The sequence below is a fragment of the Cottoperca gobio genome, chromosome 16 (assembly GCF_900634415.1).
Source record: "Cottoperca gobio chromosome 16, fCotGob3.1, whole genome shotgun sequence".
NCBI lineage: Eukaryota > Metazoa > Chordata > Actinopteri > Perciformes > Bovichtidae > Cottoperca > Cottoperca gobio.
In genome coordinates, this window is record NC_041370.1 from 652,561 (window position 1) to 674,598 (window position 22,038).

The 22,038-nt window shown below is 42.3% G+C and overlaps 1 protein-coding gene across 1 annotated transcript; it reads left to right on the top strand.

The window, feature by feature from the left end:
* The first annotated feature begins 2,055 nt into the window (after positions 1–2,055).
* LOC115021406 (protein NLRC3-like) lies at positions 2,056–14,553 on the top strand. Its single transcript, XM_029451851.1, is given in 10 exon segments — positions 2,056–2,855; positions 4,677–4,817; positions 5,194–5,294; positions 5,425–6,053; positions 6,055–6,099; positions 6,102–7,216; positions 8,517–8,690; positions 12,644–12,820; positions 14,000–14,040; positions 14,242–14,553. Coding segments are annotated over 9 exon segments (2,436 nt in total). The 5' UTR covers positions 2,056–2,855; positions 4,677–4,686; the 3' UTR covers positions 14,265–14,553.
* Positions 14,554–22,038: the final 7,485 nt, after the last annotated feature.

The following is a 22,038-nucleotide window of genomic DNA, read 5'->3' on the forward strand; positions in this document are numbered from 1 at the left end:
TTTTTTGATTTTTCAAAAACACTTTATTTACATATTCTTAAAACAAACAGTTTACTAATAAAGTGTAACAAAAAATCAAATTATCATATCAAAAATATATATTTATAAATAACAATTCTATAAATATATAAAAATTATCCAATAAAACACTGCAAAGTGTAAACATTCATTGTTCACAGTGCAGATAATATTTTTAAAACACCAACGTTCTTTAAAAGTGTCGAGATCCCCGGTATGTTTGTAAAACCTAAAATCGAGCCAGAGTCTTGCCCTGATATTGCACAGCCACACTGTCTTGGCCTCCTGCCCCTCTCTGTTCTCAACTCTGTTTTTCCTGCTAATGTATATGGCCATTTTTGCCTCTCCCGAGAGGAAATTTAAGAGCTGCCACTTTTCTTTGTTGTCTTTTTTGTAGGCAACTCCCATGATAAAAACACTCTCGGTAAAAACTACGTTAAAAAGACTAAAAACAAATGTTAAAAGAGAGAAGAACTCTGTGAGTCTCTTACACTCAGTAAAAACATGGAATACAGTCTCACGTAAGCTGCAGAATGGACACTTGTTAAAAACAGCAGGATTAATGACAGAGATAAAAGTGTTACAAGCGACGGCACCATGTAAAATCCTCCACTGGAGGTCGGCTGTCCGCTTTTTGAGGGGAGGTTTGTAAAAAGACCCCCACTGTGGGCTTGGTCCACTTCCTCCACCCAGTCTGTTACTCCACACAGTGGAGGGTCTGCTGCACAGGCCTTTCTTGTGGATGCTTTTCACACAGTTCGTATATAGAGTCTTTTTGTCGGCTCTGTGCAGCGTCAATCTCCTGAAAAGGGTCTGCTGGGTCTGTAGAAACCTTCCTGTCACTGTAGTCTTTTATTTGGCTCTTCTCCTTCCCAGATAGCCTCTGGCTCCACAGCTCCAGAATCCTCTCGGCCACTCGAGCGGAGGTCAGACCCAGCAGAAAGCCCAGGGCTCGGGCATCACTCAGCGCCGGCCCCACTGCATCCACCAGTTGCTGCAGGCACAGGGTTTTGGACCTGCAGAGCGCCCCCATCAGGCCGGGTGTGCTGCTGCTGCTGACGTCCAGCCTGGCCCTGTAAATCAAAGGCTCCTTCAACAACCAGTGCAGAGAGTCCGACATTGGACACCTTTTATGATTAAAAAGGGTCCAAGACTTAAAAACACCCTGATAAAATGGAGGCAGCCCATTTAACTTAAAAAAATTAGAATCAGTTAAAAACAGAGCAGCATCCAGCCCCAGGTTATTTACACGTCTGAGAATGCAGCTGGTAATAGTGCTTTTGTTGGGGACTATTGGAGAGCTGAGCCAGAAGGCAAAGCTCTCGATCTACCGGTCGATCTTCGTTCCCCCCCTCACCTATGGTCATGAAGGGTCATGACCGAAAGAACGAGATCACGGGTACAAGCGGCCGAAATGTGTTTTCTCAGACGGGTGGCGTCTCCCTTAGAGAGAGGGTGAGAAGCTCAGCCATCAGGAGAGACTCGGAGTAGAGCCGCTGCTCCTTTACGTTGAAAGGAGCCAGTTGAGGTGGTTCATCATCTAGTAAGGAGCCACCTGGGCGCCTCCCTAGGGAGGTGTTCCAGGTACAGCTGGGAGGAGACCCCGGGGAAGACCCAGGACTCGGTGGAGAGATTATATCTCCTCACTGGGAACGCCTCAGGATCCCCCAGTCGGAGCTGGAGGATGTGGCCCGGAGAAGAAGGGGAGTCTGGGGTTCACTACTGGAGCTGCTGCCCCCGCGACCCGACCCCGGATAAGAGGTAGACGATTGATGGATGGATATATATATATATATATACACACATTAATGCATCAGATATAATATAAAACATTTACTGCACAATCACTACTTTTCAAAGTACACTTTACTTCCAATACTTCCACACTTTACTGAAGTAAGGTTCTGGATGCAGGACTTTTACTGCTGTTGAGTATTTTACAGGTTTTATTATTTGTACTTGTTTTCAGCTGCATGTCTGTTTTATCTTTAATGTGTTCTTGAACTGTGTAACTGTGGGAGCATCGGAACAATAACCCTGTCTGTGAACACATTCACACAGTAAAGCTGCTGATGAAACGCAGGAGGAGTTGCCAACAGGGAGGGACATTGAAAGTGAAAGTAACAAGTCGGACTGACAGACGCCATTTTCTCGTCGACAGAGCCGCAGCAGCAGAACAGGGTGAGTGTTAACAGCAGCTCTGCTGGGGTTTTACACATTCATTCTTTAGTGTGTCCTGCTGTGTGTCTCTAACAAGCAGAGTCCTGGAGTCCAATGTGATGAAATGTTTGTGAGCATCATCGCTACATGTCACACAGCAGCACAGTCCAGATGGAGAGCAGCCTCACAACCCGTCACCCTCCGGATCAATGCTTGTTCTTTCTCCAACCAGTCAACACTAAACTTCTTCTTCTTGCTTTTTACCTTCTAAAAGTTCAAATTAACTTTGCGTCCGTCTCGTGCAGTGTTGCCAACTCCTCAGTAAGGACAGCAGCCATTGGCTGTCCTGGAAGTCGCTTAGTGACGTCATCATTGTAATGGACGCTGTAGGAGGAATAACGTCGTGAGAAACGTTACTATACTAAACGCAACACTCTGGCGGAACTCCCGGAAGTAGTTTCAAAATAAAAGCCGTGCTCCTGTAAACAAGGTGTCCGGTGCTGACAGTGACTCCGGGTTGATAGCAGACATGCGCAGAGTGTGTTGACATCTGAGCAGGAAGAAGTTTCTGCTTCAGTCACGCCTCACGACTTCATCAGCACTTCCTGTCCAAGCTGAAGATCTGCCCGTCCACCAAGCAGATCCTCAGGAAACACCTTCGTGGCTCTGTGCTACAGGTAGGACATCAGCCTTATGTCTTAGTACCTCATGTCTTATATCTTCATGTGTGCAGGTTTATTTATCTGCTATGGGTATGATGACAAACATTTACAGTATACACTGTTACTTATGTATACATTTCTATATTTTAGAATATCTAACATTTTCACTTATGGAAATGTTTTAGTATGTTCTGCTATGACTTGTATTCCTCATCTGTTTATCTAATATTCCCTATTTCCTCTGTATTTAGTTAAACTCTATTTATTTTCCTCTAGCCGTGTTCAATCCAGAGAGTCGGAGAGTCTGTCAGCAAGGAACACTTTTTACATTTACACTTTTATTTCTGCTCATTTCCGTTCAGTCACGTGAGGCTGATGATTCCTGAGCTTCTGCTTTGATAGGAGTTATATATTCTCTACTTTACCTGAAGCATTTAGCCTCATCAATCATCTCCAGCGTTCAAAAGACCACAATCATAATCTGGTTATTAAATAATGGATCCACAATATCAATAAATACAGACGCAAATAATGAGTAAATACTATAAATGCGTTGAGTCAGTAGAAAAGGTCCCTGAGCCTGTCAGCAGGACACAGTATAAAGACAGACTGCAGGTGTTTGTTCGACAGGTACCTGCTGCTCTCACACATAATGAGTCTTCATTAGTATCAGCACAGTGCACATGTGTGCAGACACAAGCTCCATCAGAAGTCTCTTCAGCTGTTAAAGCCAACTGACAGCTGATCAGCTGTGATCAGAAACACGTCTCTTCACGTGACGCTTCAGAGGAAAGGACGTCTCAGTTCTCTAAAAAACATTTCCTTGTTTCCTCTCCTCGCATGGTTTCCTTCGTCTCTCCGTGCCTCCCCGTTGGGCATCTGCAAGGAAAAGATGCAAATGAGGGAAACATGAATGTGTTCTTCTTCTTCTTCTTCTTCTTCTTCTTCTTCTTCTTCTTCTTCTTCCTTCTCCTTCTTCTTCTTCTCCTTCGTCTTCTTCTTCTTCTCCTCTCCTTCTACTTTGTCTTCTTCTTCTTCTTCTTCTTCTTCTCTTCTCCTTCTACTTCGTCTTCTCCTTCGTCTTCTTCTTCTTCTCTTCTCCTTCTCTTCTACTTTGTCTTCTTCTTCTTCTTCTCTTCTTCTTCTTCTTCCCTTCTCCTTCTCCTGTGTTTTTTGAGACGTTTTGCGTCCAGAACAGTTTCATACTCTTCTACTGGACTGAAAATACAGATTGTAGGAGCCAATTAGCACTCCTGCTATAAGTAGGAACCAATGTGTAGCGTTTGCTCCCGCAGGCTAACCTATTGTGTGTCAAAATGTCATGGTATGTTTGCTGATGGAAAAAGAAATAAACGGACTGAATGTTCAATTGCAAATGTTTGGAATCGGAATCTTTATTTCAGCAGGCACGACAACAAGTGCGTCAACTAGAGCAACAAAGCGGAACTCCAGTGGCTTAAAGTGTTGGCTTAGTCTCTACACAACTTTTTGAAACTACTTCCGGGAGTTCCTCCTCGCCCCTCGGCCCTAAACGGATACAAAGTTAATTTCAACATTTAGGAGGTAAAAAGCAAAAACTAAAAAGCATCGCAGTCTCTTTTCTGTTTACTGGTTTAAGAAAGAAATCATTGAACTGACGTTACACAGACTCCACAGTCTGTAGTCCGACTTATTTATTGTATTTAAACCACAGTTTATCATCATGATGCTAGAAAACATTTTGATTAATGTGTGTGTGTGTGTGTGTGTGTGTGTGTGTGTGTGTGTGTGTGTGTGTGTGTGTGTGTGTGTGTGTGTGTGTGTGTGTGTGTGTGTGTGTGTGTGTGGGGCTCTCAGACTGGAGGAGATGAATGATTTAAAAGATGAGGAGGAGGACGGCTCAGTGTCTCCAGTCCCCAGCTGTCTGTCTCTGAAGACTGACTGGTCTATGGGAGAACCTCCAGACTTCAGTAATGAACCTGGACCCTCAGACACAAAGTAAGAGTCTGTTTCTACTGTAAACTTTTCCAGTGTTATTGGACTGCAGAAAGGGACATTATCAACCTTTTGTGATGATGATGATGATGATGATGATGATGATGGTCATCATTGGTTAATTAAGTGAATGAAAGAGTCAGAATTCTTAATTTCTTAGTATGACATGTTCTGTTCAAATTAAGTGATAAGATTATTTTTTATTCTTTGAATCAACAGTCATTGAAGGTTGATAACTGGGACTAAACTGCAACATTATCATGTTAGAGATATAGACCTTTTCAAAATACTCAAATAGAATTTGCCACCTTGGGTTGTACCAATTAGTGAAAACCACCACTATTGTGATGTGTTATAAAGAACGTGTTCATCTCCACAGAAAGAAGAGCAAAACTCCTGTTTCTGTGGAGGAGCAGCTGTCCAGCTGTGCTTTGTGTCAGGACGTCCTGAAGGATCCAGTCTCTACCAGCTGTGCACACAGTAAGACTGTACATCTGTCTGCTGCTGTCTTCATGTCTGAAAACAGGATTCTTCCTGCTTCATTTGTTTGTGCAGCACATTATGATCTGTTATATATATTTATTAATCTCACATTGTTCTTCTCTTTCAGCAGATAGAGGTCTGCAGGAGGTTTTAGATGAACATAGGATCAGTCTGAGGAGGAGATGTGAACGTGTGACTGAAGGAAGTGATGAAACAGGAAGTAAAACCCTCCTGATCTACACTGAGCTCTACATCACAGAGGGACTGAGTGAAGAGGTTAATATCCAACATGAGGTGAAGCAGCTTGAGACAGCGTCCAAGAAAAAGACTCTCCGTGACGCTCCAATCAAGTGCCACGACATCTTTAAAGCCTTACCTGACCAACAGGTACACATCAGAGTCGCTCTGACGGTCGGCGTCGCTGGCGTTGGAAAAACCTTCTCCGTGCAGAAGTTCACTCTGGACTGGGCAGAGGGTTTGGAAAACCAAGATGTCAGTCTGGTGATTCTGCTTTCCTTCAGGGAGCTGAACTTGATCAAAGCTGAGCAGTACAGTCTTCTCAGGCTGCTCCATGTCTTCCATCCAACCTTACAGAAGGTCACAGCAGAGACGCTCGCTGTCTGTAACGTTTTGTTCATCTTTGACGGCCTAGATGAAAGCAGACTTTCACTGGATTTCCACAACAATGAGGTTGTGTCTGATGTCACACAGCAGTCATCAGTCAACATGCTGTTGACAAACCTCATCAGCGGGGAATCTGCTTCCCTCGGCTCTCGTCTGGATAACTTCCCGACCTGCAGGCAAGCCAATCAGATCCCTCCTGCATGTGTGGACAGGGTAACAGAAGTACGAGGCTTCACTGACGTCCAGAAGGAGGAGTACTTCAGGAGGAGATTCAGTGATGAAGAACGGTCCGGCAGAATCATCTCTCACATCAAGACATCCAGGAGCCTCCACATCATGTGTCTGATCCCCGTCTTCTGCTGGATCACTGCTACAGTTCTGGACCACATGTTGACTACAGACCAGAGAGGAGAGCTGCCCCAGACCCTCACTGACATGTACTCACACTTCCTGCTGGTTCAGACCAAGAGGAAGAAGCAGAAGTATGATGAGGGACATGAGACGAGTCCACAAGAGCTGATGGAGGCTGATGGGGAAGTTCTTCTGAAGCTGGGGAGGCTGGCGTTTGAACATCTGGAGAAAGGAAACATCATGTTCTACCAAGAAGACCTGGAGCAGTGTGGTCTTGATGCCACGGAGGCCTTGGTGTACTCAGGAGTTTGTACAGAGATCTTCAAAAGAGAGAGTGTGATCTTCCAGAAAACAGTCTACTGCTTTGTTCATCTGAGCATTCAGGAGTTTCTGGCTGCAGTCTACCTGTTCCACTGTTACAGCAAGAGGAACACAGAGGTACTGAAGGACTTCCTGGGGAGTGACTGGAAGAATGACTCATCCCTGGATGTCTTCTTGTCTGAAGCCATGCAGAAATCCCTCAGAAGTAAGAATGGCCACCTGGACCTGTTTGTCCGCTTTCTCCACGGCCTCTCTCTGGAGTCCAACCAGAGACTCTTAGGAGGCCTGCTGGGTCAGACACACAACAGTCCAGAAATCATCCAGAGAGCCATCACCAACCTGAAGGAGATGAGGAGTGACGATATCTCTCCTGACAGAAGCATCAACATCTTCCACTGTCTGACAGAGATGAAGGACCACTCGGTACATCAGAAGATCCAAGAGTTCCTGCAGTCAGAGAACAGATCACAGAAGAAACTCTCTGAGATCCAGTGCTCAGCTCTGGCTCACATGCTGCAGATGTCAGAGGAGGTTCTGGATGAGATGGACCTGCAGAAGTACAACACGTCAGAGGAGGGACGACGGAGACTGATTCCAGCTGTGAGGAACTGCAGAAAGGCTGTGTAAGTCCAGATGTGATGAACTTTATAAATCAGTGTAGATTAGACGTTTAGTTCTTCAAATATAAAATTCATTTTATATTTTAAATAGATCCACTTATATATTTCAATATTTAGTTTCAGATGTTCTCGAGCTGTTTCAAACGCTTGTGAGAGCAAAACAAGTAGATGTTTCAGTTTCTATCTGTAAAGTTCATGAACAGTTTTTCTATTTATTTCTAATAATTGTGACACTTGACAGTTTCTTCCTCTCATTTCATTCCTTTGGGGGATGGAGGCGACATGCAGACCTTGTCAAACTAAAGACTTTAGAGGTGCTCGAGGTTTAATCACATTTTACAGTTATGAGTGAATGCAGAGAAGTTATTATTACATTATAGCACTTTCTTCATCATTACATCAGACACACAGGTAATACCTGATGTTTTTATGCTGAAGAGTTTAAAATAAGATCTAAATAATTTCCCACCAATAACAGGTCTGATCATGTTTTGGTGATGATACACGGATAACATCTTTCTGATGGTATTATATTGAACATATTTCAGCCTTATTGGTTTGTTAATAGTGTTTGTGTGCTGAATACATTTTTCACATCAAAATATTGAAATATATTAACATTTATTTCTGTACATCTCTGATATTTTCAAGCAATTTGTTTCCTTTCTGTTGTGTTTGTCAACAGTCAGTGATAGCAGAAGGTAGCTAGCAGAGACAGACCTAGGATCAGATCACACTAACAGTGGACATTATGGAAGCCTCAATGTAACTGCAGCACTACTCTGTCCCTTCATCTGCAACATTAAATCCAAACAAATATTATCTGCAGGTATGTTAAGTGATGAGAATTATTGTTTCATGTCAAACACAGTGAGATCAGATGAACCACTGATGTCACAGCGGCTTGTCCTGCCTCGTGTTCTGAAGATGCCAGTCAGAGCAGAGACAGGGGAGTTCAGACGCAGTTACAACACACAAAGAATTCCTTACGCCGTTTATAATCCAACAACACTAAAGAACATTTAATTATAACTGGAAAACTGCAGATGTGTGTAAGAATCAGTTTAGATGTGAGTTCAAAACATGAATGCAATCCTTCAAAATAAAGCCCCCAATAACATTCAGTATCCTGTGGGCATCTACCAAGTATCCTGGTTGGGGGGGGGGGGGACAATGCATATATTAAATACTCAATAAATATATTAAATTAGCTAACAGCAAATGTTTTGTCATCAAATGCATGAAATAAATTAATTTTTCCTCTTTCATAATAACACATTTTGTAATTTATGTGTCATTACAGACTTTCTGAATGTGAAATGTCAGAGACTGAATGTGAAGTCGTGTCCTCAGCTCTGAAGTCCAACCCCTCCCATCTGAGAGAGCTGCAGCTGAGTTACAACAAGCTGCAGGATTCAGGAGTGGAGCTGCTGTCTGCTGGACTGGAGAGTCCAAACTGTAGACTGGAGACACTGAGGTCAGTTCACTGACTGTAGCTCATGTAGTAAATATCATTTGCACAATTTGCAAAAAGACATTTCAAATTGTGAAGGATAATGTAAAGCAGAGAAATTAAATGTTTGACAGGACAGTTCTTCAGTTTCCAAAGACTCATTATTATTATAATTGTTAATATTATTATTATTATTATTATTATTATTATCCTTTATTTGACCAGGATAGGTCTCATTGAGATTAAAAATCCATTTTTATTTCTCACATTGTGGTCCATGAGTCGGTGAAGAAGATTTCAGTACTGAGGTATGTGAGAGATATGAATGAGGTTGTTAAACATCTGATGACAGAGAGAAACAGGCTGCAGAGAGTTTGAGCTTTGATTACCAACACATTTGTATTATTGCTGACATTGAAATCTGAACTTCTTCAGCTCTGAACAGATTATTAAACCTGGAATTATTTCAAGCAGGAACATTGTTTTCTAAAGTTACATAATGTTTTCTTGTTGGAAAAATATTCTTAAAGAAACCCACGGAGTCAGGATCAAAATCAAATAAGAGGTTAATCAATATTCTTCAAAATGACTTCATGAAAGAAAAAATAAAGGGAAAGAGAAGGAGAGACCCTGCCCGGAGGGAGGGCCCGACAGTAAGCGCCTGGTGGCCGGGTTTGCCACGGAGCCCGGTTGGCACAGCCCGAAGAAGCTACGTGGTGCCTCCCATCCATCCATCCTGTGGGCCCACCACTCATAGGAAAAACCACTGGGGTCGGGTGCGCTGTCACAAGGGTGGCAGTGATGGTCAGGGACCTCGACAGACCAGACCCGGGCAGCAGAAGCTGGCTCTGGGGACGTAGATTGTCGCCTCTCTGTGGGGGAAGGAGCCGGAACTAGTGCGGGAGGTGGAGCGCTACCAGTTGGATCTGGTGGGGCTTACCTCTACGCACAGTCTTGGCTCTGGAACCGTACTCCTGGATAGGGGTTGGACTCTATTCTTCTCCGGAGTTGCCCAAGGTGTGAGGCGTTGGGCGGGGTTGGGGATACACAAGCCCCCGGCTGAGCGCCGCTACGTTGGAGTTCACCCCGGTGGACGAGAGGGTCGCCTCCCTACGCCTTCGGGTTACGGGGGGGAAAACTCTGACTGTTGTTTGTGCCTATGCCCCAAACACCAGTTCGGAGTATTCTGCCTTCTTGGAGACCCTGAATAGAGCCCTGCAGTGGGCTCCAGTAGGGGACTCCATGGTCTTGCTGGGAGACTGTAGAGGCAGAGTTGGAAGCTGATGGGGGACCATCGTCAATTTCCCTGTTGGAAGTCACTGAGGTAGTCAAATAACTCCACAGTAGCAAAGCCGCAGGGGTTGATGAGATCCGTCCAGAAATGCTGAAGGCTTTGGGTGTTGAGGGGCTGTCTTTGTTGACACGCCAGCGAGTGTGTGCCAACTAAAGGGGTATCACAATTTTCAGCCTCCCTTGTAAAGTCTACTCCAAGGTGCTGGAAAGGAGGTTTCGGCTGATAGTCGAACCTCTGATTGAAGAGGAACAATGCGGATTCCGTCCTGGTCGTGGAACAACAGACCAACTCGCAAGGATCCTGGAGGGGGCCTGGGATTTGTGTTTTGTGGATCTGGAGTAGGTGTATGACCGGGTCCCCCGGTCGATACTGTGGAAGGTGCTGCAGGAGTATGGGATGAGGGGGTCACTTCTGAGGGCCATCCAATCCCTGTACGCCCAAAGCGAGAGTTGTGTCGGGATACTCGGCAGTAAGTCGGACTCGTTTCCAGTGAATGTTGGCCTCCGCCAGGGCTGCGCTTTATCACCAATCCTGTTTGTGATTTTCATGGACAGGATATCGAGGTGTAGTCGTGGAGGAGAGGGGTTGCAGATCGGTGGCCTGAGGATCTCATCACTGCTTTTTGCAGATGATGTGGTCCTGATGGCGTCATCGGTCTGTGACCTTCAGCAGTCACTGGATCGGTTCGCAGCCGAGTGTGAATCAGTTGGGATGAGGATCAGCACCTCAAAATCTGAGGCCATGGCTCTCAGCAGGAAACCGGTGGATTGCCTACTCTGGGTAGGGAATGAGCCCTTACCGCAAGTGAAGGAGTTCAAGTACCTCCTGGTCTTGTTCGCAAGTGAGGGAACGATGGAGCGAGACATTGGCCGGAGAATCAGAGCAGCGGGGGCGGTATTGCATTCGCTTTACCGCCGTTTTGACGAAAAGAGAGGTGAGCCAGAAGGCAAAGCTCTCGATCTTCCGGGCGATCCTTGTTCCTACCCTCATGGTCATGAAGGCTGGGTCATGACCGAAAGAACGAGATCACGGGTACAAGCGGCCGAAATGGGTTTTCTCAGATGGGTGGCGTCTCCCTTAGAGATAGGGTGAGAAGCTCAGCCATCCGTGAGAGACTCGGAGCAGAGCCGCTGCTCCTTTGCGGAAAGGAGCCAGTTGAGGTGGTTCGGGCATCGAGTAAGGAGCCACCTGGGTGCTCCCAAGGGAGGGGTTCAAGGCACGTCCAGCTGGGAAGAGACCCCGGGGAAGATCCAGGACTCGGTGGAGAGATTATATCTCCTCACTGGCCTGGGAACGCCTCAGGATCCCCCAGTCTGAACTGGCGGATGTGGCCCGGAGAAGGGAAGTTTGGGGTTCCTTACTGGAGCTGTTGCCCCCGCGACCCGACCCCGGATGAGCGGTAGACGATGGATGGATTGATGGATGGATCAATATTCTTACAAGAAGGAACAGAGTTATACATACAAAAGATGATCAAACTCACACATACAGGGTGTAATGCTGTCGTATTGCTCAGAGGAGTAACTGTCCCCTCCGAGATAGATAGATATATATATCTACACATACATTGAAGGAAATAAGGGATTCAGATATTTCTTGGTTTATTGCTTGTTTACAGTAAAGACAGATGTGCTGATCAATAAACTGAGGAATGTTCTTTGATCTCAGTGTTGTTCCATCAATTATTTATTCAGATTGTGGGGCTCCAGTCTGTCAGAGATCAGCTGGGCTCCTCTGCTCTCAGCTCTGAAGTCCAACCCCTCCCATTTGAGAGAGCTGGACCTGAAGTACATCAAGCAGCAGGATTCATCAGTGAAGCTGCTGTCTGACTGTCTGGAGAGTCCAAACTGCAGACTTGAGACTCTCAGGTCAGTTCAGCAACTTTTACTTCTGTTCTGAGGTTAATATGTGAAAGTTGTGTTGACACTAAGCTGCAGACATAAAGCAGATATTATACTGATCCACGCTGAGTGTCCTGATGCTAAAGTCTGTTTTCTTCTTCAGTGGTTTAGTTCGTTGATTGGAGGATCAATGTTGAGCTATAGATTTAAATCTAACAAGAACAATCCTACACTGCAGAGTTCAGTCTGAACCTCTCAAACTGCTGAATTTCATGTTATATTCTCCATGTTTTTAACTAATGACAATAAATAATACATAAATACAATGAATAAATATCTCTTTCAACTCTCAAACACTAACAAATATATTCAATGTTTGCTTTTCCAACATCGTTATGAAGCTATATGCTGATGATACTGAACAGTTTAAACTGAAGATACTTTGAGTTTCTGACTCCACTATTCCTAAAAAATGTCTTTTGTTCAGTTCTTCAGAATTCATTCTGACAGATTTGCATCTCTGGAAACTTTGGGATCTTGAGTTGAATCAACTTCTGTGGTTTTTCTTTGTGTGTGTCTGCACATGATGAGTTTGTATAGTTGGATCCACTGGTGGAGCTGGCAGAGTTTAGGATGTGACGTCACTGCTTTTTATTCAAGTAGAAGCACGTTGTTTATTAATATTAATGAGAGCTCTTTGTCACTGTTTGTATCTCACAGTTTTATCATGTTTGGAGTTTCCACTTTCTAAACTTCTTCAGCTCTGAACAGATTATTAAACCTTGAATTATTTCAAGCAGGAACATTGTTTTCTAAAGTTACATCATGTTTTCTTTATTCAGATTGTGGAGCTCCAGTCTGTCAGAGATCAGCTGGGCTTCTCTGGTCTCAGCTCTGAAGTCCAACCCCTCCCATCTGAGAGAGCTGGACCTGAGTTACAACAACAAATTGCAGGATTCAGGAGTGAAGCTGCTGTCTGACTGTCTGGAGAGTCCAAACTGCAGACTGGAGACTCTCAGGTCAGTTCACTGACTCTCTGGTACTACTGTAGATCGAACATGTTTAATGAACAAGTGAACATAATTTATGGACATAAATAACTTGCATCCATAAAGTTGTAAATTTCCTTTTGTTCATATTTTCACTTTTCTTGCACTAAATTGAGTGTGCAGTCACAGAAGACGACTGTTTGTTAAAGCAGCTGTAGCAAATGTCCACTGTTAGTTATTAAAGTACATTTATGTTTACGTCTGGTAAACGCTCACATCTGTATACAGAAGGTCATCTGAACTAATATTAGTGTACACTGATGAAGTTTACTTTCTCAAGCACAAAGAATTCTTTGTTTCCATTCATTTCAATGTGTTTCCACAGATAATAAAGTAGAAGCTGATGTTATGATGAGCACAATAACAGAATGACAGCGTCACTCTAATTCATGGATTAGGACGTAGTAATGTTGAGCCACACATTTAAACCTGAACACATCTGATTGGATTATAAATGGATTTGTATCCACATCATGTTTTCTTTATTCAGATTGAGGGGCCGCAGTCTGTCAGAGATCAGCTGTGCTTCTCTGGCCTCAGCTCTGAAGTCCAACCCCTCCCATCTGAGAGAGCTGGACCTGAGTTACTACGTGCTGCAGGATTCATCAGTGAAGCTGCTGTGTGACCTTCTGGAGAGTCCAAACTGCAGACTGGAGACTCTCAGGTCAGTCAGGGTCCGACTCAGTCTCTGCTGGTTCAGCAGTATTGTACTAACAGGGGGGTTAATGTGTTACTCACGTTGGGGAATCGCCCAGTTCTACCTTCCACTTGTAGCCTAGCTTAGCAGAACTAATCAGTGATTTTACTCATTGACTGCAGGTTCTCCTGTTCTTTCATCTGGTGTTTCTTTTCTTTCATTCTTCCACCAACAATAAAACATAAGCTGACAATGCAAAGCCAAGCAACATGTTAGAAGTTGTAACTTTTGAACATGTGTGTTTGGTTTTTGGATCCAGACTAAAGACGAGTTACTTCCTGTAATGCAGGCTCAGAGCTGTCTGCAGTCAGTTGTAGTGTTTGCACAGAAGATATGATGCGATGTAAAGCATTCCATCAGTCTGCTCGTGTCAGGACTCTGAAGCTGGCTAACTCTAAGAACAAACTGTTATTTAAACTTGAGACATAACTTTTGGGATTGTGTTCCTACAGGATCAATAACAAGTTGATCACAGCTGAGAAACACAAAACATGTGAGTATTGCAGCATATCCTTTAACATATTACATTAACATCTGATCTTAAAATGAGATGCCCTCATCGTACGCAAACTACTTTTCAATTCTGTTTTTGTTTGAGATTTTTGGAAAATATTCCAGAATGTTGTCTGCTAATGTTTCTCAGCTTCATTCAAGTTTTCATTTAGTTCTTTCTCTTTCTCTTCTTGTCTTTCAGCTCAGCAGTGTGTGTGTCTGTAACTCTCAGACTAAAGAAGATGAATGATTTCAAAGATGAGGAGGAGGAGGACGGCTCAGTGTCTCCAGTCCCCAGCTGTCTGTCTGTGAAGACTGACTGGTCTATAGAAAGACCTCCAAACTTCAGTAATGAACCTGGACCCTCAGACACAAAGTAAGAGTCTGTTTCTACTGTAAACTGACCTGAAGAGGATTCAGTTCTTATGTTCTCTGATAATCTAATGTTTTATATTTACATGAGCCCAGTAGAGGACAGTAAAGAAACACAGTAGAGTACAGTAAAGAAACACAGTAGTACAGTAAAGAAACACAGTAGAGCACATTAAAGAAACACAGTAGAGTAAAGAAACGCAGTAGAGTACAGTAAAGAAACACAGTAGAGTAGAGTAAAGAAACACAGTAGAGTACAGTAAAGAAACACAGTAGAGTACAGTAAAGAAACACAGTGAAGTATAGTAAAGAAACACAGTAGAGTACAGTAAAGAAACACAGTAGAGTACAGTAAAGAAACACAGTAGAGTATAGTAAAGAAACACAGTAGAGTAGAGTAAAGAAACACAGTAGAGTAGAGTAAAGAACACAGTAGAGTACAGTAAAGAAACACAGTAGAGTACAGTAAAGAAACACAGTAGAGTACAGTAAAGAAACACAGTAGAGTATAGTAAAGAAACACAGTAGAGTAGAGTAAAGAAACACAGTAGAGTAGAGTAAAGAAACACAGTAGAGTACAGTAAAGAAACACAGTGGAGTACAGTAAAGAAACACAGTGGAGTACAGTAAAGAAACACAGTAGAGTACAGTAAAGAAACACAGTAGAGTACAGTAAAGAAACACAGTAGAGTACAGTAAAGAAACACAGTAGAGTACAGTAAAGAAACACAGAGTGCAGTAAAGAAACACAGTAGAGTACAGTAAAGAAACACAGTAGAGTACAGTAAAGAAACACAGTAGAGTACATTAAAGAAACACAGTAGAGCATAGTAAAGAAACACAGAGTACAGTAAAGAAACACAGTAGAGTACAGTAAAGAAACACAGTAGAGTACAGTAAAGAAACACAGTAGAGTACATTAGAGAAACACAGTAGAGCACAGTAAAGAAACACAGTAGAGTACAGTAAAGAAACACAGTAGAGTACAGTAAAGAAACACAGTAGAGTACAGTAAAGAAAAACAGTAGAGCACATTAGAGAAACACAGTAGAGCACAGTAAAGAAACACAGTAGAGTACAGTAAAGAAACACAGTAGAGTACAGTAAAGAAACACAGTAGAGTACAGTAAAGAAACACAGTAGAGTACAGTAAAGAAACACAGTAGAGTGCAGTAAAGAAACACAGTAGAGTACAGTAAAGAAACACAGTAGAGTACAGTAAAGAAACACAGTAGAGTGCAGTAAAGAAACACAGTAGTGTACAGTAAGGAAACACAGTAGAGTACAGTAAAGAAACACAGTAGAGTACAGTAAAGAAACACAGTAGAGTACAGTAAAGAAACACAGTAGTGTACAGTAAGGAAACACAGTAGAGTGCAGTAAAGAAACACAGTAGAGTATAGTAAAGAAACACAGTAGAGTACAGTAAAGAAACACAGTAGAGTACAGTAAAGAAACACAGTAGAGGACAGTAAAGAAACACAGTAGAGTACAGTAAAGAAACACAGTAGAGTACAGTAAAGAAACACAGTAGAGTACATTAAAGAAACACAGTAGAGTACATTAAAGAAACACAGTAGAGGACAGTAAAGAAACACAGTAGAGTACAGTAAAGAAACACAGTAGAGTACAGTAAAGAAACACAGTAGAGGACAGTAAAGAAACACAGTAGAGTACAGTAAAGAAACACAGTAGAGTACAGTAAAGAAACACAGTAGAGCATAGTAAAGAAACACAGTAGAGGACAGTAAAGAAACTCAGTAGAGTACAGTAAAGAAACACAGTAGAGTACAGTAAAGAAACACAGTAGAGTACAGTAAAGAAACACAGTAGAGTACAGTAAAGAAACACAGTAGAGGACAGTAAAGAAACACAGTAGAGTACAGTAAAGAAACACAGTAGAGTACAGTAAAGAAACACAGTAGAGTACAGTAAAGAAACACAGTAGAGTATAGTAAAGAAACACAGTAGAGTACAGTAAAGAAACACAGTAGAGTACAGTAAAGAAACACAGTAGAGGACAGTAAAGAAACACAGTAGAGTACAGTAAAGAAACACAGTAGAGGACAGTAAAGAAACACAGTAGAGGACAGTAAAGAAACACAGTAGAGTACATTAAAGAAACACAGTAGAGTACAGTAAAGAAACACAGTAGAGTACAGTAAAGAAACACAGTAGAGTACAATAAAGAAACACAGTAGAGGACAGTAAAGAAACACAGTAGAGTACATTAAAGAAACACAGTAGAGTACAGTAAAGAAACACAGTAGAGTACAGTAAAGAAACACAGTAGAGTACAGTAAAGAAACACAGTAGAGTACAGTAAAGAAACACAGTAGAGTACAGTAAAGAAACACAGTAGAGTGCAGTAAAGAAACACAGTAGAGTACAGTAAAGAAACACAGTAGAGTACAGTAAAGAAACACAGTAGAGTACAGTAAATAAACACAGTAGAGTACAGTAAAGAAACACAGTAGAGTACAGTAAAGAAACACAGTAGAGTAGAGTAAAGAAACACAGTAGAGGACAGTAAAGAAACACAGTAGAGTACAGTAAAGAAACACAGTAGAGTAGAGTAAAGAAACACAGTAGAGTAGAGTAAAGAAACACAGTATAGTACAGTAAAGAAACACAGTAGAGTAGAGTAAAGAAACACAGTAGAGTAGAGTAAAGAAACACAGTAGAGTACAGTAAAGAAACACAGTAGAGTACAGTAAAGAAACACAGTAGAGTAGAGTAAAGAAACACAGTAGAGTAGAGTAAAGAAACACAGTAGAGTACAGTAAAGAAACACAGTAGAGTACAGTAAAGAAACACAGTAGAGTAGAGTAAAGAAACACAGTAGAGTACAGTAAGAAACACAGTAGAGTACAGTAAAGAAACACAGTAGAGTACAGTAAAGAAACACAGTAGAGTACAGTAAAGAAACACAGTAGAGTAATGTAAAGAAACACAGTAGAGTACAGTAAAGAAACACAGTAGAGGACAGTAAAGAAACACAGTAGAGGACAGTAAAGAAACACAGTAGAGTATAGTAAAGAAACACAGTAGAGTACAGTAAAGAAACACAGTAGAGTACAGTAAAGAAACACAGTAGAGTACAGTAAAGAAACACAGTAGAGTACAGTAAAGAAACACAGTAGAGTATAGTAAAGAAACACAGTAGAGTACAGTAAAGAAACACAGTAGAGGACAGTAAAGAAACACAGTAGAGGACAGTAAAGAAACACAGTAGAGTACAGTAAAGAAACACAGTAGAGTGCAGTAAAGAAACACAGTAGAGTAATGTAAAGAAACACAGTAGAGGACAGTAAAGAAACACAGTAGAGGACAGTAAAGAAACACAGTAGAGTAATGTAAAGAAACACAGTAGAGGACAGTAAAGAAACACAGTAGAGGACAGTAAAGAAACACAGTAGAGTAATGTAAAGAAACACAGTAGAGTACAGTAAAGAAACACAGAGTACATTTTTGAGCTATGGACCGGTTTCATGTAAGACAATATTTTACATACCGGCCTTCAAAGTGTGCGGGATAAATATGACGAAATAAGATGATACGAAACAAACAAAAATAAAAGATGAAAACAATATAAAGTTTATAGAAAACTCACCGTTACGCTGAATTAGTGGGAGCCCTGAGCTTGTGTCTCTGCACAAATATATGTATGTACAATATATATATATGCCACATATCCGGTGGTTGGGGACCACTGCTTCAGAGGACTCCATCAAACTGGATGTGTGAACAAACCTGCCCGAGGAAGACAGCAAGGTGAAAGAGGAGCAGCTGCACAGTGTGAAGTATATTTATGGAGCTTCACCACAGAATCAAATGTAGTTATTGGTAATTGTTTGCCTGGGACCGACCTGCAGGCTCAGCTTGTATTAGCTCAGATCAACTGGTCCTCCTGCTGGAGAGACGAGTGGAAGATGGAGCAGTTCATATCTAGAGATTTGATAATATTGCTAAATGTCTTGTGGTGTCTCAACCACAGCTACAGGTGGCGTCATAGAAGACATCTGACCAGCACGGATAAGTCCAGTATGAGTGTTGAGGTGCAGTGGCACTCTAAAAATAACCACAGACAATGAAAAATACTGATAAAAAGAAGAAAAATAAGCTAAAATGGCTTAAGGAGAAGTTTATATCATATATATGTAATTAACTTGGTGAGTTAAATATATTTCTTAAAGCTTAAAGTGCATCAACCTGTTCACCTTTCATAAGTTCTCTTGCTGGAGTTCTGATATACACTTGTACTTGTTTAAACTTCATCAGACTTCTTGTTTTTGATACTCATCGTCGCATCTTAAACATTATTCTTCATTTCTACATTAAACTGCGTATTAGTGGAAGTACTTTGTGATTTGAAGAGAACATTTAGTTCTCAGAGGAGACGACTCCTGATGATGTCATCAAGAGAAAAGCAATAGAAGGGATTTTATTTGTATCTTTTATCATTTAGTTTGTAAGTTTTATGCATTATGAGAACATTGTGTTGAGATGTTCCTTTGTTATGGTTTGTAACTTCATAATGTGCTTTCCTTGTGTTTTTATATGCACACATTGTAGAAGTGTTTGTCTCAGGAGTTTCCCACGCGTCCCAGCCGGCACAGCGAGTGTTATCAGGAGGTGTTTCAAGTCTCTCTCTCAGTGGGGGGCAGAGGACCAGGGCTCAGTCGCAGGTTATTAGGCTCGTATACTTTGACACCCAACCATTAAAAAAACAAAACTCTCTTTCTCTCACGTGGAAATAGTATGTTTCTGCATTTTCTTGCCCTGGCCACCTTCGTTGTCCATCTTGAATCTGAATAAACTCGCTATAGTACCAAACTCCTCACTTTAGCTCAGCTAGCGTAGCTAACAACATGTAGCCTATGTAAGTTTGCTGCTACGCTGTGATTGGTCAGGATCAGAGTGACGTTGACAAACTTGACAGGACTATCACCTTTTGATTGACAGCATCCCACTTGTGTTATTATGTTGTGTTGGAGGGGGCGGGACATCTATGTGTTGATTGACAGCTGATTGGCCTGTGTTATTATGTTGTATTGGAGGGGGCGGGACATCTATGTGTTGATTGGCCTGTGTTATTATGTTGTATTGGAGGGGGCGGGACATCTATGTGTTGATTGACAGCTGATTGGCTTGTGTTATTATGTTGTGTTGGAGGGGGCGGGACATCTATGTGTTGATTGACAGCTGATTGGCCTGTGTTATTATGTTGTGTTGGAGGGGGCGGGACATCTATGTGTTGATTGACAGCTGATTGGCTTGTGTTATTATGTTGTGTTGGAGGGGGCGGGACATCTATGTGTTGATTGAATAAGTGGGAAGAGGTGCATTTACATGTCGTGGGATGTTTTGAACACAGTCTGTGAAGCGCGAGCTGCTGAAAGCTTTCTGGAGAGCCCTGATCTAAAGCATATGCTGATAAGCTTTACGACTCTTCTAACCCTCTCTGTCTTTAAAATGGATGAACAGCTTCACATGTGTTCTTTCTTCCTCACGCAGACTGCTGTATGACCATTGAACCTTCTTGCAAGAATAAAGAGCTCAAAGACAACTTATTTCCTCAGGTGTCTTTATTTCACTATAGTAGATACAGTAGATATAGTAGGTACTTCTCACCTTTGTTTAGTTTATATCAGTAAAATCCCAGGACACAGTTTGCTGCCCTGCTGCTAAATGATGGAAGGATCCACATTGATGTCAGGTCAGCAGGAAGTCTGCACACCTTCTGCACACTGAACACTCTCCTGTTTAAACTGCAGCTGGACAATAATAATAATAAACTCTGCTCTCTGTATGTAGAACTTAAATGTGTGAGCTTATTTGAAGCTGATGGTGGAATGTTATTGTTCTGCTTCTGCATGTTGCACGTCCACTGGTTTGTCTTATTGAAGCTGTTGTTCTGCTCTGAAATGATTTCACTTATTAGAAGCTGATGTTCTTGTAACATTCTTGCTGTTCTGAGTTTGTCTCATCATTGTTTTTATTGTAACTTTTCTTTGGACTAAATTGTCAGCTAAATGAACTGTGATGTAATACTGTGCAGCAAACAGCTCCATTAGGATTTACTGTCAAATAATCAAACTGATGATGTCCATTTCATGGTTTCACAATGAGTGTTTAGGAAGAGAAGGGTTCAACTCCTGATCTGTATGTATCCTTGGAAGACTAGAGTGCATGTATGTGTATGTAGGGATGTGAGTAAGGGAAGGAGCAGAGGGATATTGATATTGAACTAAATAAAAGAGTGTTGTGAGAACTTGACAAAGCCTTCGTCCGAGAGTTTCTTCTCCTTTTCTTCATTGAGAGAACCTTGACCGGCCGGAGGACGAGTTTCTCTGCGGGGATCCAGTGACGTCCCTCGGGAGGTAAGCATCAGTGCAATCCATACTACGGCACACATTACAGATTTTACCAAGGAAGCCTCACAACACACAGGGTACAGATAACTTACAACCTTCGGGGCCCTCCACCGAGCCGGCCAGGTGTTCGGCCTCAGCGGAATCTCATCGCTGTTAGATTACCACAGGCTAAGGCAGTGGTTCCCAAAGTGGGCAAGGCTTGAGCCCTGCTAGCATAACATGGACAAGTTTGTGACAGGGCTCCCAGGGGGGGACTCGAAAATATTCTTATCTACAAAAGGGGGGCCCTGCAGAAAAAGTTTGGGAATCACTGGGCTAAGGGTTGCTAAGGGTGAAATGCTTATTTTGAATTATGACAACCAATTTCCCAAGAGGTTATCTCGAGACGGAGGTATCTGCACAAGGGGACAGGTTAAATAGCAAGGCACGGGACAATCATTGACGAGCCTCATAATCCTTCTAGTGCACTGCTGTGATGTTTGCTTGTTTCTCTGAGAACTTAAGATCCAGACGTTCAGGAGGTTTTTACCGGGAGCAGAATTCTCCACAGAGGTCTCCTCCTCTCCCCTGATTCAAAGGTTAAACATCAGAGTTTCTGCTGCACGCTGTTCGGCTGCCGCTAACGTTTGTCAGCTTGTTTCTGTGAGAACTTAAGATCCAGACGTCCGAGGACTAAAATCCTTCATCCTTCAAATATAGAGTTAAAAACACCAAGATGTAAAAAGTGTCTTAAAACTGGATAAAAAGTGAGCCACCTGAAACATTCACAGTTTATTCTAAATCTCAAAGGAATGGAACCTTTAATAATCAGGAATAAAAGACTCCTTTTCAAGAGAGTGCTGGCCACCAGCACACATAACGCCACAAATGACAGAATTATAAGATCTAGATCCAGAGGATTCAGGAGAGGAGCAGCACACTTACAGCCCAGTTCAGTACGGACCTCAGGGACAGTTGGGAGGAATAAGTCCAGGGAGCGAAGATGATAACTTCCCCGATTTATGGGTTCACTTGTTATATCATTCAGGGTGGTGTTTTTGTTTCCGCCACTAGATGGAGACACTTCACTGATGCACAAAGAAGATGCAGCATCAGGCAGATGTGAGAAAGATGAAATACTAATACATGAAAAATAATCTGACCCAAGTGCTACTTAATGATTAATAAGGGAAACAAACGCTTTCTGCAACAATCTGCAGGGAGTGAAGAGAAGGAGAGAGCTGCAGAGGCCAAGAGAGCGAACATCAGTC